Source organism: Pongo abelii, chromosome 17 (genome assembly GCF_028885655.2).
Source record: "Pongo abelii isolate AG06213 chromosome 17, NHGRI_mPonAbe1-v2.0_pri, whole genome shotgun sequence".
NCBI classification, from domain to species: Eukaryota; Metazoa; Chordata; class Mammalia; order Primates; family Hominidae; genus Pongo; species Pongo abelii.
The window spans coordinates 89,206,526-89,231,829 of record NC_072002.2 but is presented as its reverse complement, the minus strand read 5'-3'; the positions used below and the strand labels follow the sequence as shown (position 1 = coordinate 89,231,829).

The window sequence follows — 25,304 nt, the reverse complement described above, 5'->3', positions numbered from 1 at the left end:
GCTCACATTTGAATTCCCACAGTACTGAAAATGAACACGCACAAATTAACATTCTCCAGGAAGCTTGTTGGTTTAAAGCAGTTTCTTTGTTCTACATTTTGAACTTCTTTAATGGTCCTGCCTCTCACCTCCCCTTTCCCTTACGTCCCTATCATCCTGTCTCCTTACCCCACACAAAGTGAAATAACTAGAATCCAACAGAAAGTAATCCAATATGGGTATAACATTGATTGTACCAGGTTAGAAGAAATTGTTTGAACAAAAAAACAACCCCATCAAAAAGTGGGCGAAGGATATGAACAGACACTTCTCAAAAGAAGACATTTATGCAGCCAAAAGACATGAAAAGATGCTCATCATCAATGGCCATCAGAGAAATGCAAATCAAAACCACAATGAAATACCATCTCACACCAGTTAGAATGGCAATCATTAAAAAGTCAGGAAACAACAGGTGCTGGAGAGGATGTGGAGAAATAGGAACACTTTTAAACTGTTGGTGGGACTGTAAACTAGTTCAACCATTGTGGAAGTCAGTGTGGCGATTCCTCAGGGATCTAGAACTAGAAATACCATTTGACCCAGCCATCCCATTACTGGGTATATACCCAAAGGACTATAAATCATGCTGCTATAAAGACGCATGCACACGTATGTTTATTGCGGCACTGTTCACAATAGCAAAGACTTGGAACCAACCCAAATGTCCAACAATGATAGACTGGATTAAGAAAATGTGGCACATATACACAATGGAATACTATGCAGCCATAAAAAATGATGAGTTCATGTCCTTTGTAGGGACATGGATGAAATTGGAAATCATCATTCTCAGTAAACTATCACAAGGACAAAAAACCAAACACTGCATATTCTTACTCATAGATGGGAATTGAACAATGAGAACACATGGACACAGGAAGGGGAACATCACACTCGGGACTGTTGTGGGGTGGGGAGAGGGGGGAGGGATAGCATTAGGAGATATACCTAATGCTAAACGGTGAGTTAATGGGTGCAGCACACCAGCATGGCACATGTATACATATGTAACTAACCTGCACATTGTGCACATGTACCCTAAAACTTAAAGTATAATAATAATAATAAAAACAGTATTCAATCTCCACTGTCTTAACTATAAAGTAGAGATTTTCTCCTTTTGCTAGAAGGACACAGAGAGTACCCCCTTTTCATTAGGTTAGTCCAGTGGGGAGGAAGGTAAAAACCTGCTGAATGCCTGTCTTGAATGGGATTTTATTCCAGTTAAATAATTCTGGTAGTTGCTGGATACTTTTCTGAAATGTCTTTAAGCCCAGCTCTGTTTTTTTTTTTAAGCGTACTGATTTAAAAAATAATAGATATGAAGTTTTGTGAAATAGTTAAAATATAAAAATTATATGCAATGAATAATCCAAGTGGTCACAAAAACATGTTTTCTTGCAACTTTGCTGCCTCTAGCATTAGAGACTTTTTCTCATTGAAAGGATCTAATTTATTGACTCTGAATGGGAGGGGTTTATTTTGGGGACTGATTTAATTAAGGCTTAAGCAAAGCTTTTTGTTTAAACTCTCAGAATGTCTCTGGTTAACTATAGCTGGAGCTTTGAGCAGTGGGGACATATACATGATGATACACATCCAACAGGAATGGCGTTAACTGTCTTTTTTCTGAGGATATACTTTATTCCTTCTCAGTATTATCGGAATTATAGGACTGATTTTTTTCCTGTGAAACACCCAGTAACCTGATTTTCTTGAAAAATAAACAAATTTAAAATCATGACAATCACAAGTAGACAGTATGGGCAAGCCCTTTTAAATTGGACAAAAGATTTCTCCCCTGACTCCTTTATCCCTAGAACTCCCCCCACCGACCCTTGATACAATCTGTGGTAGCTCTGTTGTCACTTGCCCTTTTGCTGAAGATTCATAGAGGCGCACTCCTGACTTCTTGACACTAGTGATACTTTCTAGTCACTTTCAGATTATTACTGTGTTTTATAGAATTCTGAGATCGTAGAAATAGGTGGAATATTGAGACTATATCTCACTATCATATTTAGGCATACAAATAAAACAGACACTTCAGAAAAAACTTATGGCCCTTGGTGTCTCCTTGAAGCCCCAGAGGAAGCAGTCAAAAGCCCAAGGGTGCTGAGAAGGTGGCGCCTGGGATCGATGTGGGTGAGGTGGGAATAAGCTGCTATTTCCCATTATACTTACTTTTTTGGGGAAAGGGATTCTGTGTTTTTCTTATTAATACCTAAGAATATGTTCTCTGATTCTCTTTTTATCTCACTAAAGAAACATACCTAGTTTAGGCCAGGTTTGATGGGCAACATGGTGAAATTGCACAAAAAATACAAAAAATTAGCCCGGCTTGGCGGCGTGCACCTGTAGTCCAGCTGCTGGGGAGGCTGAGGCGGGAGAATGGCTGGAGCCCAGGAGTTCCGGGCTGCAGTGAGCCCTGATCATGCCACTGCACTCTAGCCTGAGTAACAGAGCAAGACCCTATCTCTACAAAAATAATAAAAAAAAAATACACAGTTTCATGGGGGACATTGAAATCCTGGCTGTTGATTCACAGTGTATGAACGTGATTAAAATGCTGAGGAAGTTAGCTCTTCCAACCCTTGGCTCTATTTATGGTTTATGTCATGAGAATTAGAATAACCAGAAAATTTCAATAAAGAAAAGAATTGAAGATGAGGGTACAGTTTGCCTCTTGTACAGGAGGGGTCTGTCTATGGCCTTCTGTTTACAGATGAGCAGCCAGTTGTTTTCTGGGTAATCTGCAGATTAAGCCCTGGTCCACTCTGGTGATTTTTTTTTTCTTTTTCTGTTTTTGTAGAATGCCTTCAGAAATCTTGCTGAAGATATTTTCCTACTTGGATGCTGTGAGCCTTCTGTGTACTGGATGTGTGAGCAGGCGCTTTTATCATCTAGCCAATGACAAGTAAGCAGAAATCCAAGTCTCTGTTATGTTTTGATGACAGTTTGATGGAAGTCAGGAAAACTAGTAACTTTTTAACCATTTTTAAGAATTTAAGAGAATTCAAGAGTATTTTTACACACAAGTGGAAATGTCAAATGCTTTAACTATGAAATTTTCAAATATTTGCATTTATATGCTTAAAGGAATATACTTTGCATGGAACAAAAAAATCAAACTTATTATTGCTGCAGCTGTTAGATAATGCAGCTTCAGGTCTGTTGCCAGGAAGTCTTGGCTGTATTCCCCACAGAATCAGACCTAACCACAGAGTCTCAAGCAGCACTGCAGGGACCTGCTGGCTTTGACCCTGGCCCTGCGTTCGCAGAGCAGTATGAGTGCTCTCTGCTGATGGCCAAGCAGATCCTAAAGAAAGAGAAGGAAGAGGCTAAGTTAGGTGTACTTAGCTTCTCTTCCCAAACATGCCAATCAAGTTAACTTACTCTGTGGGGAGAGCGAAATGGATAGAGAGAGGCCAAGACTGTCCTCTCCTGGAGGCTGTACCCTTGGAAGAAGGGAGCCAAAAGAGAGGGGTTCACCTGTGGTCATCTGGGCTTGCAGGGGGTGGATCTAGGAAGGAAGGGGAGAAACCTCTGCTTCTGTTTGTCACTATAATCTTAGCCTGCATCTCAGAATTGTATCTTGGAGGGAGAGATGGTGGAATCCTCCTTTCAGTGAGGATTTCATGGCTTACAACAGAACATCTTGGCTTTTTAGGCCCCTCTCTCATTTAGCATCAAAAGATCAGATAAATGTCTTTCCTACATGGAACCTACATGTCAGCTGGGGAGATCAGCAAGATGAGAGGGAATGCCGGTTTTAACTGATGGTTTTGTTTGCTAGGTAAGGAGACGGAGAATGGCAGAAGGAGGGCTGTCGTATTAGTTAACCCTGAAACATGGTGGACAAGAATGTCATTCAGTACAGTGGTTCTCAAATGCCATCCAGAGAGGACTACATATGAACCACCTGGGAAAGTTTAAAACATGTTCATCCCTAGTCTGCATTTCTAGAGGTTATAATTTAGTGCTCTGAAATCTGTATTTTAAAAATTCTCCAGCCAGGTGCAGTGGCTCATGCCTGTAATCCCAGCACTTTAGGAGGCCGAGGCGGGTGGATCACGAGGTCAGGAGATCGAGACCATCCTGGCGAACACAGTGAAACCCCGTCTCTACTAAAAATACAAAAAATTAGCCGGGCTTTGGTGGCGGGCACCTGTAGTCCCAGCTACTTAGGAGGCTGAGGCCGGAGAGTGGCGTGAACCCGGAAGGCGGAGCTTGCAGTGAGCTGAGATCGCCACTGCAAGATCTCATTAAAGCTGTCCTCAACCATTGTCATACTCTGAAGAGGACATACACTGTTCCCTAGTTGGAAAGGGTGGTTTTTCTTTTAATTTGAAGAGATGTTTCCTATATGGAAGAATATATGTCTATGTCAATACATGCGCGCGCGCGCACACACACACACACACACACACACACACACACACACACACACACATCAATGAATGAACTAATAATGTTCTTCATGGTAGTTATAGAATGAATTAGAGCAATTTCTACGTTTCCCTTCCTTAATGATTGTCGTAGTTTACGTAGTTGAGATTTGTTTCCCCAAGCCTCATGTTGAAATTTGATCCCCAGTGTTGGAAGTGAGACCTAATGGGAGTCATTTGGGTCATGGGAACAGATCCCTCCTGAATGGCTTGGTGCCTTCCTTGTAGTTCTTGCTCTAGAGCTGGTTGTTTAAAAAAGCCTGGCAGACCTCCCTTCCTTCTCTCTTGCTCGCTCACTCTATTTCTCTCTCTCTGCCATGTGATCTCTGCACAGTTGGCTCGCCTTGGTTTTCTGCCACATGTAGAAGTTTCCTGAGGCTTCACCAGAGGCAGATGCTGGTGTTGTGCTCCTTGTATAGCCTGCAGAACTATGAGCCAAATAAACCTCTTTCCTTTACAGATTACCCAGCCTCAAGTATTCCTTTGTAGCAACACAAAGAGACTAAGACAATGATCTAATAAGAGATGAAGGTGGTCACTAAAAGAAAGCTCAGCGAGGCATTTTTCAAGGAAGGAGTCAACCAAATGTCTAAAACTAGCATTCTGGAGGGTTCCCACTTTATTTAAGGGTAGAACTCAGACTCTTCAGATAAGCTGATAAATTGTATATTTCTTAGTTTCTTTACTGTCTCCTCTCTCCACTTCACCTGCATGGTGAAGAAACCAGGCCTGGAATCAGATGTGGAGCATGGCCCTAGTGATGTTTTTTGCATACTTTTAGTATTACTTGTGTGCCCTCCTCACTTTCTTGGAAGTTGCCCTTTGGAAATATGAGCTACTGATGAAATTGCACTCACATTTCTTTTCTTTTTCAAAGGACATATTTAATTGTGCTAAGTTGAATTGCACTTTTTAGGTCCTGCTAAAGGACCTAAAGAGTCATTGTCTGACTCCTAAAGTCAACGTCTGATCATGAAGTCAGACTACAGAAAAGGATGTGTGATAATTGAACAAGTAATCAATATGTGTTTTTGAAAAGTGTACAGTATATTCTAAGCGTTGCTTCTGAAGAGAGGGCAAGCATACATAGTGTAGCGAGTTACACTGATGACTTACGGGCAGACACGCTTGAAGGGCAGGGGGCTCCCCAGTGCCCCATCCCAGCAGCGGAGGCTACTCCCTTCTGTGTGAGCCCTGTCTCTGTGTGGGAATAACAGGGATGTGTGGATGAGGTGGCATCTGGTTTATCACAAGGGGGTTTTATTTGCCATGTACTCTGGCAAACACTATCTGAACATTAAATTGGCCATTTTCTAAACAACTTGTTTGCGTTTCCCTGAGCCTGTTGGTAGAGCTATTGGATAAATATGCCCTTTTCCTCGAATCTGACTGGGCCTTCTAACAGGATGGAGCATTTGGGGATCAAGAAGTAAATGTGTTTGGGTTTTGGAGACTGTGAAAGGTATCTGAACCTTAACATTTGTATATTATAAAAAATCAAGGGGAACCATCTGCAATATAAAATGTTTTTACTTAGGTTCACTTACGGTAAGTAATATATGATCATGTGTGTGAACATAGTTCATCATACGAATGTTAGGTGTGGTTATTGTTACTAACTGCATGTGGAGTTTATGCTATGATTCCCATCTCTGCGGCAGTGTTTGTTTTTGCAGTTTTTACATACTAACGCATGTAAAAATAGTATCAGAGGTTGTTTAGATAGTGCTGATGTGAGGACTTCAAGGCTCCATAAAGGTCCTGCTAAAGGAATACTTACACAGAATGAGATGCTGAGTAAAATAAATGTGAAGAAAACACAAGCAAGCTTTTATGCAAAGGGAGTTTTAAAAGTGTCTATTCAAAGGATTTTCGTGAAACAGTTTCAGCTTTACTTAAATGTACTCAGCTCATCATCGCATTGCATCTGTCCACTTACATAGGAAAGTCTAGAAATTTCTGAATTGAAAACACAAACACTTTAATATAAAAGCTAGGCATGAAGTGATTTTGCAGAGTGAGAAATGACTTGAGAAACCCACACTAGGAAGAGAATTCAACCAGGGTCTGACTGTATGTGAGCTTGCATTTGTTGGGAAGTCCATGCAATGTCTGAGTCAAGGAGGTGGCGTTCCGAAGTCACGTGTTTGAGAAATGGTCCTTTTCTGCTGTGGTTAAGGAAATAGCTCTGCCTCCCCAGAGCACCCAGTTATCCCCAGGGGTCCTGCTGCAGTTCAGGACCACCGCTCTGTGGGGGAATCACTTTTTCCTTGCAGCCTCCAGGCAGTTGACTGCTTCATCCCATGCTGCTCTGAGTAGTAATGTGGAGACATAAATGAGCAAATCATTAATGTTTAAAATGCAAAGTTTGCCTTTCAGATAAGGAATTGATTTTAACCACTGCCTCAGTTTTCCCTGTGTCTTCCTTCTCTTTCCTTGTGGAGAGTACTGGCTGAGAGGGAGGAGCCCTCAGGCCAGCTCACTGCCACCACTCGTGGGGCTTCTCTCGGCCTCTTAGTAGAGATGAGTGGAAGGAACAGACTTTGAGTCAGAGCTGAGTTGGAATTCCAACATTGAGGCTTATTGGCTGTCTGAATTTGGGGAGCGTATTCAGTTTCTTTGACCCATTTCTTTGTGACTGAAGCGGCAGTGAAACCCAGGTGATAAGAGTGTGAGCTCTGGTTCAGATCCAAGCTTCACTATGCACTTGAGTGCACAGACCTGGGCCAGCTCACCTTGCATCTGAGCCTCAGTTACAGCATCTATGCAGTGGGGACAGGAATACCAGCACCTCCTGGTTTCTTTGTGAGGAATAAATAAGTCATGTATAATACATAAAGTGGTTAAACGTTGCCTGACACATAGTAAGTGTTGAAAAAATATTAACTATTGTTTAGTTGTTACCATTAAAAACCTTCACTTTTTTTCTCTTTGTGAAAGCCTATCCCTTGTTGAAAGTTTAAAAATAGCAAAAAGAATGTATAATTCCATTGTTCCCTATTGAAATTTCTTCATATTGTACATACATCTTTTCTGATCTTTTTAAAAGCATGTATATATTTAAAAACAAGAATCATACTACATATACTTTCTGTTATATTTAAATAATATATTTCCTATTCCATTACTGATATAAGAGGGCAGTGGTTTGGATGATCCTAAATAACATGAGATTACTCACTTGAGACCTGACCCTGGGAAATGGGCTTTTCCTTTTTTTAAAATGTGTTTTTGGTGGTGTTGAATTTAAAACACTAAATCTCAAACTGCAATTCACTTTAACAGATGAACGTTCAACTGTAAATATTCAGCTTGGCTTATTCATGGAATTGGATTATTTGAAAATATTATGCATCTCTAATTTGATATATTATGACTAAGGTAGGTGACAGTGTCTCTTAGTTAACATATTTCCTCTTTTCCCTCCAGTTTTATTTGGATTGGAATCTACTCAACTGCTTTTTCACCTACAAGATCAAATTGGAAAGTTAATTCAGTAGAGAAGATAGCTATGTCTATGAGCTTTCTTTCAGTTCAGGATAAAGAAGCTGGTTATTGGAAGAAAGAATATATCACAAAACAAATAGCATCTGTAAAAGCCGCACTAGCTGACATTCTCAAACCTGTCAACCCTTACACAGGCCTTCCAGTTAAGACCAAAGAGGCCCTCAGGTACGCAGTGTGTTCCAAAAGAGAATGATGGCATCAGCTCAAAGTATCATATACATAGGACATATGTGCAGTTTAGATTGTGTGGGACTGTCTCTAGTATTTTTGTGTGTTTTGTGCATCTATAAAATATGTACCATTTTCCTATTCGGCATAGCCTTCTGCATCTGCTGATTCAACCAACTGCAGATCAGAAGTATTGATGGGGGGGAACCTGAAACAATAATAACAGTATAAAAAAGAATACAAATAAAACCAGTACATTATACATAATAACAACAGTTTGCACAGCATTTACATTGTATTAGGTATTATAAGTAATCTCAAGATGATTTAAAGAATATGGGAGGAGGAGCGTAGGTTATATGCAGATACTATGCCATTTATATAAGGGACTTGAACTTCCACAGATTTTGGTATCATGGGGTTCCTAGAACCAATTTCCTGCGGAGACAGAGGGATAACTAGTAAATAGCCTAAAGTTTTAATGAAAAGCAGAAGTAACCTACTTATTTGCTATAGTACAGTAAAAATGTTCAAGGTCTCTTTTCTGGGCAGAACCTTTGTCTTATTTATATGTTGCCAGTACCTGGAAAATCATGGATGTTCAGTGGGTGTTAGGTGAGGAGAAAAAGTCTAAAGAGAGTACTGTTGTTGAAATGAAAATTATACTGGGCCATGTTTTGAGAATTTTGACTTTGGCTTTTAAGGAACTAGATGCTTTAGAGAAGATATGTGAAATTGCCTTTAGCATTTTTTTTTTCAATGAGGCAAACATTGTTAGTTTTTTTTTCTTTCTCCAGAATATTTGGTTTAGGTTGGGCAATTATACTCAAAGAAAAAAATGGAAAAGAATATATCATGGAGCATGCTGATCTTTCCATAAATGACACATCAGTTACTGTTATATGGTATGGCAAAAAATGGCCGTGCCTAGCATCATTGTCAACCTTAGATTTATGTGGCATGACACCAGTTTTTACAGACTGGTATAAAACTCCCACCAAACATAGGTAAGTACCAATCAGCAGAACTGTTGAGTGAGAGCATCTTATATGTAAATATTAGTTGGCATTACTTTTGTAATTAAATAAGCAGCGTTTTTTAATTTTGTCACATATTAAATGTACATTCTGCATTAATGTAGAAGAGGAAAAGAGTTCATTTTATCACATTTCTGATTAGGTCTAAATTTAAGTCCTCGTATCTTGGTTGTCTTTAATGGTAAAGAATGATGTTCTAGTTAACAAAATTTCCTGGATGATTGATGGCTAACCTTTGAGGTTTTTCATTTTAACCATCTTAACAGAAAGATATATGATATCTTCCTTCTTTAGTAAGTGGTATACTAATCATAGTCTAAATATGAGGAAACCAAGTCATAATTATGAGTTATTTTGTCTGCCTTCTGTTGAACTTACTAGATACGTGATCTTGTGCAAGTAACTTACTCTTTCTGTGTCTCCATTCTCTCCTCTATGAAATGGAATGATCGTTATACTGGCGTAGTATTTAGCATATATGACTGCAGTGAAGAAGATGGATCAAAAGATATCACTATAAAATGCGTAGATCAGCTAAGTGTGCAGCACATGTGTAATGCTTAGTGAGCCCTTTACTATTCTGCTGTCAGGTGGCTTTGCACGGAGTCCATACTCACTGTGAGGCTGGCATCTGCCTTCTGAGCAGCTCTCTCAGGCTGTCTTTTTCATCATTGATTGCTTCCTCCTAAAAGCTGGATTATGGCATGCATAGCATCCTCATCTCTGGAGCAAGCTAACATAGCTTTATATAAGATATATTGCAAATATAAAGGTAATACCTGCCTTCTCCTGCGTTGGTTTCCTGCCCTCCCATCTCCTTCACTGTCTCAGTATTCTTTGACTTTTCAGGAGTGTTTACCATGTCGTTTTCTTACCATCCTTGCATGCTGCAGTTCCACCCATTGGTTTCTCTCCTGTCTGTCCTTGCTATGGAGGATACTGTGATATCTGACATTAGTGCCTGCCATCTCTATGGAGGGACAGGGTTCTTTCATGGTTTCCCTGGATACAGACACTTTTTTTTGTTGTTGTTGCAGCTCTGTAACTGGGGACCTTGTTTTTGGCTCCTCTCCATGGCGCCTGCTCTTTGAGCATTGTTTTAGTGATTACTGAGCTCTCTTCCCATGCTCTGAATGTAAGACTATTCAGACCTCTTGGTGCTGGCAAATCCAGGTTTTATTGTACTCTAAAAATATTCTTAATGTTATGATGAAAAATGAATTATTTTTCCTAGATATATTACTGAAGATACTTTGGAAACAGTTACCTTTTAAAAAATGGTACTTTTATTTGGATAAGTCTTTGAAATTTCATACGGGATCATGAAGGAAGCCAGCTTTTTCTAATGTAGTAATTAGGCTTTATGCATTTCAAAATTACGTTTGGAGAATACGTCCACAAACTGTACTAGTTTTGCTAAACAATATGTTACTTGGCATAGCATGAAAAGTTACTTACAGATATTAGGACAAAATGGCTAACATTAATTCAAATGATCCTGAAGAATTAAGTTAAATGGATAATGTTGAATTATAAAGCTCTGTTAAAGACAGTATTTCCCTGAAATGATCATCAGGGTCAGAAGTAATAGATACTACATAGTGCCAAATGCTAGAATTCATTGGGAAAATTCATTTGATATAATTTATTTCCATGAAACTTCAATGGACTTCAGCCAGCCTTTGATAACTGTGATAAACAAAACTAAAAGTGTTTTTTAGGAATTTGTTTTGATCGGCACTTTTATTGCAAGTTTGTAAGTGAATGCTTTCATCGTGCAGGAATATAAATCCTTGTATGCATCTGTGTGACAGCCAAGAAGAGCCTTTGTGATTTTTATTTGGGTCTTTTTTGTTTCCTCTATGAGAAGTTTTTCAACAACAGTGAAAGCCTTATTGATGTAATCTGGATTTCCCTGTAATTTATACCTTTCTAGTCAGACTCCAAATTTTCTTGCTTGCCAGCATTTTCTGCTCCTCAGCTTGTGCTGTCCCACCCTAAATTTGTGAGAACTGCTGGGGAAATGTCAGCCTTAGTTTCTGTGTCTGTGGCTGTAAGGCCAAGCACATGAGGACTCAGCACGTTCTCAGAGTCTATTTAATAAGTACCTCTACAGCCAGATTTTCAGAGAAGAAGGTTTCTCACATCCCCACCCAGCCTCCTCTATCCACATTAATGATACTAGCAGGGACTGCTATTTATTGAGCACCTGCCCCATGCCCTGTGCTCTCATCCCCACTCAGCAGGCTGGTGATTTCATACACAAAGAACCAGCCTGTGATAGTCGCAAAGTCACTGTAGGTTGAAGCTAAGGTTTTACCTCAGGTTTCTCTGACTCCATAGTGAGGTTCCTGACCCTGCATTTATCCTCCTCCAAGTGTATTCTGCATATGCTGGGTTTGTTTCTAATTTCTATATCACACACGGTCACCGACCGTCTCTCCTTACCCAGTTGTGGTTCTCTGCACAGGAAGTTATTTTGAAGAGTTGAACATGGGACTAGGGTCATGTGGTAGCTGCGGATCTGGTTTTGATGCTTCACAGTCCCTTCCACTTTGAAGCAGGACTGCAGCTGGTGTCCTTTTTAACTTACTTATTTAATATACCTTTGAATTCCTATTGCCTGCTGGCTTGTGCCTGAGGTGCTGGGCACCAACTGTTGAATGAGATGTGGCCCCAGCTCCTTAGGGATTTCAGTCTAATTCGGTGTTAGTGTCTCCTTTATGAAAACACTGGTGATTTAGTTTAAGTTTATTTCTGATGTGTCAACTTTCACTATCTCTGAGTTATCCTTGATAATAACTGTAAAAGGCCCATCTGCTTTCCAGCCACCTCCTGAGACCACCCGTTCTTATGTCACTTGAAATAGTGTATCTTTGCTTCTGTGTCGTTTCACTCACTTGACTAGGAATACACATTGAGAGTCTACTTTAGATTGTATTGTGCTGGATTTGGAGGGAATAGAACAGGAGACAATGCTGCCACTTCATCACTTTCCTGGTCCTTCGACTTCCTCCTGGCTGGGTCATTGAGTTGACAGTAAGAGCAAGACACGGGAGAAGAAAAACGTAGTTGGGTTGGAAATCTGAATGTATCCATTTGCCTTTTATTCATTTGTGTCCCCACGCTGCCAACGTGCCATTTAGTTTAAGCACATCATTAACATACTCTTCAAACACATTTGTGATACACTACAGAGAACTGACAACACTATAGACAGGAAAGCTCACTTCTCTCTCTCCTTTCCTTGGCATAACGTTCAAAGACTCCGATGGCATTCTTTAATTGCAAAGTACGATCTGAGTCATTTGACTGTATCTACCATGATTGGCTGTGACAGACTCATTCGGATCTTCTGCCTGCACCCTGGCCTCCTGGTGGGAGTGTGGAAGGTAAGACTTGAGTCCCTGTATGTACTGTGTCATTTCCCCATCACAATACCACATTTACTTACCATTATGTGTGACTTCAAATGTAAAATCCTTTAAGGCTTTTCACTAACTGCAATCCGTTTTACCATCTCACCAACTTCATTTTTTCAAGCTAACATGGCCCTCTCTGTTCCACTGAGGCTGCTCTGCTGTTCTGCTATCATAGACAACTATGCTATCTGTTGTTCTGCTGCTCTGCTATCATAGACAACAACCTCTTCCTGCCTTCATGTTTTCCTTCATGTTATTCCTTTAATGTCATGTGGCTTTCCCACTTCCAATCAGTCCATGTTCCTTCTTCTCTTCCTTTCATGCTCTTTCTCTGACAACGTTTCCCTTACTATGTGTTCAGCACGCTCGTCTCCCAAGCCTGTTTCTGATCCTGTAGGTGCGGCATTGAGTGAAATCTGCTCTTCAGGGTCAGCTGTCTACGATGTTATCCTTTCTCTCTGCATAAGATTTCTCGTTTCACCAGGTCTGGCTGATATTTTAAGATAGTAGTTCACAAATCTGATTCTGAGTTGGCATTATGCATTAGTTTACAATGACTAGACGGAATTAAGACCCTAGCTTCAGACAACACCATCCTCTTATCCCTTTTCCTTAGCCGACTGTGGCCGTCAGTTTTTCTTTCCGTCCTCCCCTTTCTGTGTGAAGATGGCTTGTGGGTGAGACCGCAGCTTGCCTGCTCTGCATTCCGTGACTTGCATGCATCCAGCTTTGTCGGGTGCAGAGTTGTGAGCACTCTGGTGGCTTCGATTGTCCTCTGCATGGCTACTGGAGAGTGGCACCTTCAGATTTACCATTCGGGGTCACCTGTGCCCATCAGTGTCAGCCGTGAATCTGGGAAGAAATGGAGGTCAGTCCCCAAATAGTCTCATTTTCTGCTATTCAACCTGATGGACAAGTGAAGAAGTTGAATCTAATCATTCCCACCACGTTGGCCAAATCAAGCAGTTACTTGGAAGAGGAACATTGTGTCAGTAAAGTTCAGTATTTGTAGAATTAATCTGGTATCTGTGAAAGTCTTTGAAAGGAATTTGAAACAGCCTGGAACTAACTGCATAGTTTCACAACTATCATATATATCTTTTGATATTTCACAAGCTCTAGGCTGTGAGTTCTTTTGGTCCTGTGTGCTCTGCATATTTGAGTGAATTGTGGTCTTGCTGCCAATATGAAATATGAGTCTTATTAGGTAGTAATAACATATTAGCAGTAATAATGCATTAGCACTGTGGTGATCTTATGTTTGTAAGAAAGTGCCTGTATCTGCAAGATGAATGTGCTGTGATCTTCGCAACGACCTTGTGAAAAATTTAAACATTCTGGTTGAAATATGTATTCTTCTTAATTAACTTTTCAGAAGGAGGAAGAACTGGCTTTTGTTATGGCAAATCTTCATTTTCATCACCTTGTGGAGAGGAGCACATTAGGCTCGGCCACTATGTATGTATTTATATGTGGGTGTGTTGAATTTTTGTATAGTAAATATAAAGTATTAGAAGTTGATGCCATCTTAATATCCTGAGAATAGCTGCAGAGATATTCTGTTTTTAATCAGTAAACACAAACAAACAGGCACAATTAGCTGTCGCTAAAATAATTGGATTATTCACGAGTACATATTTGGCTTTATTTATTCTGGGTTAAGGAATTTGTACCTAGTAGGATGTTATTTATATGGGTAGGATAGCTTGATTACTTCAAGATGCCACTACTGTCCTTCATGTTCTTGCTCTTATGTGAATTTTCACATCTTGTAAGGCATGGAGACTCGTGGCCCTTGGGCTGAACCTGGCCTGCGGATGATTCTGTCTGGTCTGGACAGTGTGTGTCTTTTAATGAATTTGAGTGTCTTTAGGTGGGGCACAGGCTTCCCATTTCACTACAGCCCTCACCCTTTTCCTGTGGACTTAGACTCCCTTACTCATTGTTTTTTTTTTATTTTATTTTATTTTTTATTTTTATTACCTGAGAAGCTCCTGAGTGTTTTTGAGTTTGTCACCTTATGTAGTCATGTTTTTCTTGTTGAATAAAACTTTGCCTTGGCTTTGGGTCTACCTGGGTGTTTGTCCTGCAGATCGGTGTTCAGTGCCTTTTCCTGCTGAGCACTTTTGTCCCCTGGACACTGAGAACAACGCGGAGAGCAGAGTGGCCTTTGTAGAGTGGCCATCCTGGGATCAGCTGCAGAAACATGTGCACCCGTGCTGGGCTGTGGCTGCCTACAGAACTCACATCATTGCCTGTTTTTATAGAAGTTGGTAAAAGGAACACTGAGCAGTCTTTTAACTTCATGGTATTGAAGATTATAGGGAATCCTATGGAGTTTTATTTGTAGGAGGTAGTGCTTTGATATGGATGGTAATTTTTTAAAAAGTATTTTCAAACCAAGAATTTTATCCCTGGCGTTGACAAATTTGTATGTTTCTTTTGTTTTGCTTTTCAGCCCCTATGAACTGCCTCCACATAGCGCCTTTCTGGATGATAGCCCCGAGTATGGATTGCACGGCTACCAACTCCATGTTGATCTGCACAGCGGTGGGGTTTTCTTCCTATGTGGTACATTTCGCAATCTCTTCACCAAGAAAGGTGAAATTAATTTAGTTTTTATTTCATTATGAAATTAAAGGTTGAGCTGAGGGAACCAATTTTGATGTCCAAGTTAAGAATTGCCCTCGCTGGTCACTTTATAATCTTTTGGCAGCAGTATCCTCCCAGACCCGTGTGTCATCCCAGGGCTTGTGAAGGTCCTCACTGGACTGAGTCTCTTCAGCACTGGCTCTGTCTCCTTCACCACCATCACTCTCAATGCCACCTCCTGGGGGTAGCCCCTACTCATCTTCTCTACTGATGCTTCTTTATTATTTTTCCATGCTCTCTGCTTTCCCCAGACTTTTTCCCTTCTTTCTCAAAGGAATGTGGTAAATTTGCCAGCAGGGCCCGTGCCGCTCCAGGATTAGTCAAGAGAAACCAGCCTTTCTCCTCTACATACTGCATCACTGTTTGCCACACCTACCAAAGCCAGGACAGAGGCTGGGGCAGACAGAGGAAAGGAGGGGGCTTATGCCAAGCAGGAAAAACGAGGGAGTGGAGAATGCCCCATTCTAACTTACCTGATTATTTCCTTTTGGTTTCATTCTTCTGTAGCCTGTAAACTTGGAGTTTCATGTAAGGACTTGCTTAGATTCAAGTTTAACATTTCTGGTAAAAATATTTTAAAAGGGAAGTTATGTACTTCATTTTGCATTATATTGAGAGGTATATAATGTCAGGTTGCCCATTATTAGTAATGCCAGGTTTTATCATCTGGTTAAGATGGTGACCACTAGATATCTTCATTATTAAAAGTATTCTTTTCCAAATATCCTGGTCCTCCAAAGTCTTTCATCGAGTGGACTTGACACCCATTAATGATCTTTGCCTAAATCAAATATTTTGTTTAAAAATGTTGATTTTCCAATTAGGTCACCATTTCTGTATTTATCAACTGAGCTTTTGTAAAGAACTTTCTCTTATCACCTGGGTGAACTTCTATAAAGGCAGAGCAAATGCTTAATTCTTTCCTTTTAACTGCCAATTTTCAGATAAAGAAATTGATGTTACAGAGCAAAAGGGGCTTGCTGCCTGATGTGCTGGAACCCAATACTGTGACACCAGGTTTTTGAGAAAAGAAAAGCTTTTTATGGCTGGCCCACTAATAAGGAGACAGGAGTCCAGCTCAAATCTGTCTCCTCATGCTGGCTTTAATGCAGTAATTTTATTAGAAAAGGTTTAGGGAGTAGATTCTGGGATTAGTAGGTGATTGGTGGAAGGAAAGGGAGGTCTGGAAAGTCCTCAGGCATGGTGCTGTTACCTCTCCATGCCCTCATGGGTCACTTGCAAATTCAGGAGGAGTTAATATGAAACATGTGGTGGGAATTCAGGCTGTGATGTCAGAAAGCTCCATCTGTGAAAACTCCAGTTGGCCATATTGGTTCCGACTGATTTCAGCCAGTTTTATCTTACAAGTGGAGGGTGTTTTATCATTTTAGTAAGTTGCCTCTTATCTGCCATCTTGCAAACTGAAGCATTTCTGTTAGTCATTAGCTTCTTTAACGCTGGAGCACGGTTTCACTGATGCCCTAGTCATCTCCTGTGGTGGAAGAAATGTGAGCTCTTCTTCTTTCCTCCTCGCCCCCACCCTTGTTTAATGTCACTTTGGACTCTTGGATATTTATTTATTCAATAATTTATAGTCAGTTATAGATATTTCTTTTTGAAGTTACTTGGTCAGTGGGATCTGCTTCGGGCTGCTTCTGTGTCCTGTAGATATCCCGTTTGTCTTTGAGTCTTCCTTGCTTTTTGGCTCAGGAAGATTGCTAGGTTTTCTTGTGTTTGTTGACATTTTTATCAGAATTATACAATTCCACATATTAACCTCAGGTATATTAACATCTTTGTTGTTGAATTGTTCCATCCAAGAATGTGGAATGTCTTTCAGTTTGTTTACAAATACTTTTATGTCTTTTAGGAGTGTTTCAGAATTTTCTTCATACTAGTTTTGCACATTTCTTATTAAGATATTTATGAAGTATTTAATTCTTGTTACTTCTCTTTCATTTTATCTTCCAGCTGTTTTGTGATTTCTTTGTGAGGTTTTGGTCTCATCGAATGAGTTGGGAAGTATTCTTTCCTCTTGGATTTTTTTGGAGGATTTTGCATAGAATTGGTAGTATTTCTTCCTTGTTTGGTAGAATTCATCCAAGCCTGGACCTTTCTTTATGAGAAGACTTTTAACTACAGTTTCCTTTTCTTTCAAAGAAATGGAGATATTTAGGTTATTCATTTCTTCTTGAGTGAGCTTTGGTATTTTTTGTCTTTTAAGGAATTTGTCCATTTTATCTAAGTTGCTGAATTTATTGGCATAAAGTTCTTCGTAATAGTCCCTTATTATCTTTTTCATGTCTATAGAGTCTAGTGACATGACATGATTCCTGATATTGGTAATTCCTGTATTTTTTTTTTTTTCCTGATCAGTGTGGCTGGAAGTTTATCAATTTTATTCATCCTCTCAGAGACCTAACTTTCGGTTTTATTGACTTTTTTTCTGTATTATTTTGTTTTGCATTTCATTGATTTGCGTGTTGATTTCTATTCTTTCTACTTTTTTTCTGCTTATGTTGTAATTTGCTCTTTTTCTAGTTTCTAAAGGGAGAAGTGGAAATAACTGATTTGAGAACTTTCATATTATCATATTGAGACATTTGGTGCTATGAACTTCCACCTAAGTATTGCTTTAGTGGCATCCCACAAAGTCTGTTTTATTTCATTTTTATTCACTTTAAAATACTTTCCAATTTCCCTTTTATTTCTTCTTTGATATATGGGTTAGATAGAAATGTGTAATCTAGTTTCCAAATATTTGAGGATTTTCTGGAGATCTTTCTGTTACTGAGTTCTAATTTAACTCAGTTGTGGTCAGGAAATGTGCTTTGTATGACTTGAATTTTTAAAATGTGTCTGAAATTTGTTGTATGTTCCAGAATACGATCTATTTTGGTATATGTTCCATGTGTACTTGAGAAGAATTTGTTCTGCTGTTGTTGAATAGAGTGTTCTAAAATATTAATTAGGTAATATCAGTTGAGAGAGTTGATATTTTTTTGCCTACTTGTTTTATCAATTAGAGAGAGGTGTTGAAATCTCCAACTCTAACAGTGAATTTGTGTACTTTTTTGCTGTTTTATCAGTTTTTGCCATGTGTATTTTAAAGCTCTGTTATATTCATCAACACTGGAGACTATGATATCCCTTTGACTAAGTACACACTGTGTACATTGTTGAGGGTACTCCCAGTGTGCCCTAATGCACACCAAGGGTAGAAATGCTGTGCCTTCTATGCCAGTATTAGCAGAGAACTGAGGCTCTGCTCTCCATGGCTGCAACCCTGATGGAGTGTTGAATTGGGCATCTAGCCTGACCTGGTGCCACCACTGTGAGCAGCTGGCCTGGGAAATGGGGGAACAAGATGCGATTTCCACAGAGATGAGGTGAGATGGCTGGCTGGTCCCAGCCATAGCTGCTCCTCAGAGCTCTCCTTCCCCTTGAAACCTTGTGAACCATTACAGAGCCCTGTGTGTCCCCACTCTGCCTCCCCCACCTCAGTCCACACTGCTGCCATCCCCTCTCTGGCCTTATCCTTTTCTGTCCTCCCCACTCTAGCTCTGCTGCAGCTTTAGTGAGTTCCTCTCTGTTCCTTGACTGTATCAGGCTTTCTCTGGCCTCACATTCTTGGTGTACCCCTCCTGCCTGCAGCGTTACTGCCCCAGATCTCAGCATGGGTCCTGGGGGTCATGTCTCTCTGAGCCTGATTCACTGACAGCTTCTCAGTGAGGCTTTACCCACTTTGCTACACCTAGAAGCCCTCACTCTCCCCATTTCTCACCTGCCTGCCTCAATTTTCCTCCATAGCACTATCTGTCACACTGAGTTTACTTATTTAGGTAGTTTATGTGTTTAAGAGAAGTAACTTCCACAAGGCAGTATTTTGGTTTATTTTGTTCAGGACTGTCTTGGCACATAGTAGGCTTACACATAAATACCACAAAGAGAATGGGTGGCTCCCAAAGGCCATGCAGTTGAGGGGCTCTTAGATAGACTCTTCTGGGCCTGTTACCTTAAAGTTCTTTCTGTTTCTTTAGCTAAAGGATGCTCAGCCGCATTGGCCAGGATCTTTTTGGCCAAAGCTCTTGCAGTTCTCTCTTGCCTCTAGAGGAAAAGATGCAGCTTCAGGATGCTGCAGAGCAGAGCTGCAGGCTGGCCCTCCTTGTGGGACCAAAGCAAGGCGACAGCGAGGGCCTGAGCCTCTCCACCAGGAGTGGGAAGCCCTGCCCTCATCCCGCCTCCCAGGGTCTGGGGAGGCCCCAGGAGGCTGGTGGGGCCTAGTTCCTAGGCCATTGTGCTGTTCCAGAGCTGCCACTGCTGGTCTTCCCCCACTGCCTTGATTCGTTTTCGCTTACAACCCAGAGGAAGGGCATCAGAGTTCCCCTTCTAAAGTACGTGACTGCATACTTCTCTCTGGAAAGAAAAAGCCTCACAAATTCAACGTCTGGCAGAGTACTTTCTATTTTGTATCTATGGCAGGTTACTTGGCTACACAAATAAAAATGAAATTTGTGTTTAGGTACTTGGTGTCTATGTCATCCTCTCATTACAAGGCAAACATCAGGAACTTGTGCCGTTTCTCATCTGAGATGGCTTATAAGACATAGTTTTTGCAGAATACCAACTATTCTATAAAAATTGCTTTCAAGACACTATTATATTACTTTCAGTTTTAAAAATGTTCACTTTGCAATAATTTTACATTGTACAGAGAACTCCTGTACAGTCTTTATACAGAATTTATTCATTTATAACATTATTTGCCATTAAAAAATCATTTTTCTTTGTCTTTCTCTCTCTCTCTCTCTGTGTGTATAATGTTAATAGACCCCTTGATGTTTATACAACGTGTGTGTGTATATACACGTATATACACGTGTATATACGTGTATATACACATATATTTGTGTATATACACAGGTCATAAAATCATCAAGGGGAATATTAACATTATTAACATTATGAATCTCAAAGTGCCGGGATTACAAGCATGAGCCACCACACCCTGGTCTACCTTTATGTGATGTGGTGTGGTGGCTCATGTTTGTACCTAGCAATTTGAAAGGCTGAGGCAGGCAGATCACTTCAGCCCAGAAGTTCCAGACCAGCCTGGGCATCATGGTGAAACCCTGTCTCTACAAAAAAATACAAAAATTAGCTGGGCATGATTACATGCACCTGTAGTCTCAGCTACTTGAGAGGCTGAGGGAGGGAGGATCGAGAGTTCCAGGGTGCAGTGAGACATGATTGTGACCCTACACTCCAGCCTGGGCAACAGAGCAAGACCCTGTCTCAAAAAAGAAAGAAATATATATGTAGAACTATGTATGTTGGAATCCATACACATGTAGAATTATCCCATCACTCTATTCTTGAGGAGTTAGGGCTTGTTAGGTGCTGGGTGTGTCTCAGGAATATCTAGAACTTCAGAGAAGAGGACTCGCCATTCATTATTGCAAACAAATACAGCATAACGTTGATTAATTTTTATATTGCATTCCTCATACTTAAAATATGCCCTTAATAATGATGAATATGATAATAATAGGGAAAATTTATGAGCACTCATTATAGGTTTCTGCTAAATGTTTTGTGTTAAGTATTTCACTTCCTCTTCACAGCAAGCCTGAGCTGTGGGTACTTTTACCTCCCCATGTTATTGATGAGGAATCAGAAGGTGGTAGAGAGTCAGGTCTCTGTTCTGTAAAGCTAGTAGGTGGCACAGTCTGCACTCAGGCCCGCGCGACTCCAGAGCTGGGTACATCCTGCTTCCTGTAATATACTTCCTGTATATTTTTGCCTTTTAAATGATGTGCTTTTAGAGTGTATCTTCTTGTGTGTGTGACTGTCAGTGTATTTCCAAAGTTTTGGCACTGTAAGTGTGGTCAGAGTAGGCTACTGACTTGCTGGAGTAACATTTAAGCCAATTTTGTGTTAACGTTAATAAATCCCTTGATGGTTATATGATTGTTATAACGCATAAGAGGTTAAGTTAAATGAAGTAGAATGGGAAACTGAGTTAGGAATAATTCGCCTTGTATGATTTTCCCCCCAATAAAAAGATGACAAAGTAGGATTTCCAAGGTGGACTCAAATATATTTCTACTTCCCATGGTTGCACTACTAGGAGTCAGCAGAGGGCGCTGTTGCCATCAGAGTGTCTTTGTAACATTTTTAAAAGTATTATACAAATAGAATGTCCTCTGTAGTTTTTGAGAAACTCTCTTGTGGTACCATGTGGTATATTTAGTAAATTTCAGCTATGTCATTGCATTTGGGGATAAATCACTTTGCCCCCATTTTTTAAAAAAGACTTTCTCCCTATCAAGGATAAAATGTTCTGTCATCATGTCTCTGGAATGTAGGTGGCTCTCTGCTCTCTTCATCCTCCGAGAGACCTGTGAAGCCTGGTTTGACACTAACCAGGCAGGTTGTAGGGAGCTGCAGGAAGTAAAGGGATGAGAGGCTGGGTCGTTTGGGGTTCATCCATTAACAAACAGTTACTGAATGCAGGAGATGGGCCACACAGAGGGAAGCTCTGCCTCCATGTGATCCCTGCCTGATAGGGTTAGGGACAGAGAGAGGCTTGGGAATCCAGGCACAAGCATGAGTGGGGAGGGGTGGCATGAGGGATTTCTGGAAGGTTCTGAGGAAGGGCACACCAGGAGGAGCTGGGGTGGGGATGAAGTGACCAGTTGCAGTGTCCAGACAGGTTACTGGGAGGGTCCAGGCCGGGATAGTAGGGTTGAGTGGAAAGGATAAAACTTCAACTATGACATAATTTATTAATAGAGCCAGAATTTGGTCATTCTGTATGGACATTTCCAGAATTCTATTTTTGAATAAGGGATTTTATGGATGCTCCAATTAAGTCCACCAAGTCATTGCAATCCTATTAAAAACCCCAATAGAAATTTATTATCAAACTTGCAAAGTAGAGTCTAAAATCACTTTGGAAATGCACATATGCATATGAAATGGCTGAGAAATTTTGTTTCAGATTTTTAATGAGAAAGTATAATCTTTTCTATGTATACAGGCTACAGAAAAACAATACAATAAAAAATCATGTAGCCACCACAGTTTAGAAATAGACCAGTACCACAAACTTTGAAGCTGCCTGCATGTCCCCAACCTGCTCTCATCTGCTTCTTTTCCTGCCAGAGGGAACCACCATTCTGTTTGTTGTGTTAATTGTTCCCTTGCTTTTCCTTTTTTTTTGGTAATTAAACATCTTTGTATTGTGAAATGACACACAGAGAAATGCATAAGACAGATAATTGTAAAGAAAACACCTGTGTGATCACCATCCAGGTCTTAAGTTTTGAAAACGGATTGAGAGGGGGCTGGCTTAGCAGATGTTAACCACTCTGAAACTACAGTGACCGAGAAAGTACAGTATCATTAAAGAAATAGATACCCAGGGGAGTGGAGCAAAACATCTTTCACATCTTTTGCAGATCCAGATTTTTCTGTCAAATTATTTTTGTATACATAAACCCTTTATTCATATTTTAATAAATCTTAGACTCATAGAAAAAGTAATGAGTAGCTATTTTGATTATACATTATACATTATGGTATATCTACATATCAGTGTATATCTTCATCCTTTAAAAGATATATATGTATTTCTTTAGAAAGTATAGAATGCATTGTGTAGAATAATTTGCCTTATGCTGGCTGAAAGGATCTCTAGAATTGAATATGTAGGGAATGCAAATAATCAAAGGATTTGTGTTTGTTTTCAGGCAGAACAATCCCAATGAAGTATTCAGAGTGAGTTCTGGCAATTTGATGTCGTCTACCTCTTGGTCACGATATTTTTTCTGAACAAAATATCCCTTAGTTCTATTTTCTTAACTCTGTGCCATGAACTTTGGTACAAGGTCCTTTGATTTTTTTTCAATGTCTGTTACTAAAAACAAACCAGAAGAACCCAGCTAACTCTTGGTGCCTGGGATTAGGTTCTCAAGTCACAGAGTGGGAGGGGTATTTCCAAAGTGACTCAGTGGTAAATGCTCAGAAATAAGTGTCACCTCATTGGCTGACCAGCAACATCTCCCAGCTTAGCCAGTGCTGCAGTCATCCATTTTGAGGCAACAGCTTGTGTCTCTTAGCTTTGAGTTCTGACATGTCTGCAGCGGGCTCAGCTCCCAGGCCAGTGGACACTAAGTCTTGCTGTACTTTTCTTCCTCTGTTGTCCTTTCAGATCTGAGGGTGTTCTATTTTGGCGTGGTTAGGAGGACCCTAGGTCCTCTAATTCCATAAAATATCGCTCATACTTCTAGACATTATTCTTCCTCAGTAAGAAGCTGTGTCTAGGGAAAGGCTTTTTGACCTTTCAGCACTACCTGATAGTGAATGAAAAGGATCCATGTCCTTTCATTTTTTCCTTATGGGTTTATTTGACTGCTTCTCCTTGGAACTTTGTCATACTCCTCCTCCAAGGAACTGGGAGGTGTCCTTTCTTTGTATTTTTATGTGTTCTGCCACTTTGTCAAGTCATGGCTGTGTTGAAAATTTTAAAAAGGATCTAATTTCTTTTCAAAGAAAAATGTATGATCCCTAGACTTGCACATATCGTTACCTGCTTCTTTGTGTATTGCCACTAAAATTAAGCTAAAAAGAAGTTTAGATGAAGAAATATTTTGCTATCTGAATTGGATTTATGAGAGGAAAGAGGGAATGTGGGTAAATAGTGAAGGAAATACTGAAAGAGCAATTTGTAAATGAAAACTTAAGGTGAGCTTATAACAGTGCCTGTGGGTTTTTCTGTATACCTTTTGTTTTCTATTCTTTTGGAAATGTAAATAGATGACATTGGCTCCCTAATTTCAGTGATTCACTAGGAGGACTCCCAGGACTCAGGATATAGTTGCATTATTGGCTAAGATTTATGACAGTGAAAGGATACAGAACAAAGTCAGCAAAGATAAAAAGGGCATGGGGTGAAGTCTGCAGGAAACCAGTGCAAGCTAAGAGTCCTTCCCCATAGAGCCAACACAAAGTGCTCTTAATTCCTCCAAGAATGAGTTGTGACCAGACGTGTGAAATGTTGTCTATCATTAGACAGCTCTAATAAGAGCTCATTAGAGACTCAGCACCCAGAGTTTTTACTGTGGGCTTGTCACATAGGCAGTCTCTGCCTGGCACTAGCAGAATTCCTGACTCTCAGAAGCAAAGAGGATGTTCAGCATTAACCACACTGTACAAATTGTTTAGGTACAGGGACCACCCTTACTGGTTAGGGAATGGTGGGTGAGAACACTTCTGAAATCCAAATGCCTAGACCACATCCAAGGGCCAGGCTGGCAAGCAGTTCTTCCTAAGAATTGACAGTATGAGGCCTGCTGTTTGAACTATTTTCAGCATAGCTGTCCACGAGCACTTTGATGAGGTGATGGTGCCACCCTGTGAAAGAGAAGACAGGAAATAGTCCAGTTGTGTCTTTGAAGTGTAAATAGAGCTTGCCAAAGGGCCTGATCAGCAATGCAAAGTATGAAGAAATGTATATTTATTTGATCTTTGTATCAGGCTAATGATTACCAATTTTCAGAAGCTGAAGGAAAAATGTTTTGCATGGTGCAGTATGTTGTAGTATTTTTGTCAGTATTGAGAGGAAGAGGAATACTAAAGAATCTAAGGGAGGTAAATCTTAAATAACAAAGTATGCTGCTTCTATCATTTGAGTTTTTCTAAAAATAGACTGTACTTTTTAGAGCAGTTTTAGGTTCACAGCAAAACTGGGAGGAAGGTACAGAGATTTCCCATATAGCTTCTGCCCCACAAAACCATAACCTCTCCCATTATTAATATCCCGCACTAGAGTGGACAATGTTGGCATATCATAATCACCCAAGGTCCTACCATAGTTTATGGCAGGGTTTACTCTTGGTGTTATACATTTAATGAGTTTGGACAAATATTAATGGTCTGTATTCACTATTATAGTAGTATACAGAGCAGTTTCACTACCCTAAAATCCTCTGAGCTTCACCTATTCATCCTTCCCTCCTCCCTAA

At 40.2% G+C, this 25,304-nt stretch overlaps 1 protein-coding gene across 4 annotated transcripts in view; it reads left to right on the top strand.

Annotated features, from left to right (window-relative positions):
• Nucleotides 1-25,304, top strand: part of FBXO15 (F-box protein 15) — a 75,228-nt gene that overhangs the window by 9,992 nt on the left and 39,932 nt on the right. For 2 of the 4 annotated variants that reach the window (XM_054538091.2, XM_002828309.5), the window contains exons 3-8: nucleotides 2,855-2,959; nucleotides 7,920-8,162; nucleotides 8,963-9,172; nucleotides 12,468-12,594; nucleotides 14,000-14,082; nucleotides 15,083-15,225. In XM_054538091.2, coding sequence (XP_054394066.2) covers nucleotides 2,856-2,959; nucleotides 7,920-8,162; nucleotides 8,963-9,172; nucleotides 12,468-12,594; nucleotides 14,000-14,082; nucleotides 15,083-15,225 — 910 coding nt within the window. In that variant the 5' untranslated portion in view covers nucleotide 2,855. Of the gene's footprint in view, nucleotides 1-2,070; nucleotides 2,193-2,854; nucleotides 2,960-7,919; nucleotides 8,163-8,962; nucleotides 9,173-12,467; nucleotides 12,595-13,999; nucleotides 14,083-15,082; nucleotides 15,226-25,304 lie in introns of those variants that run through there. The other 2 variants (XM_054538090.2, XM_054538089.2) reach the window with 2 other exon arrangements.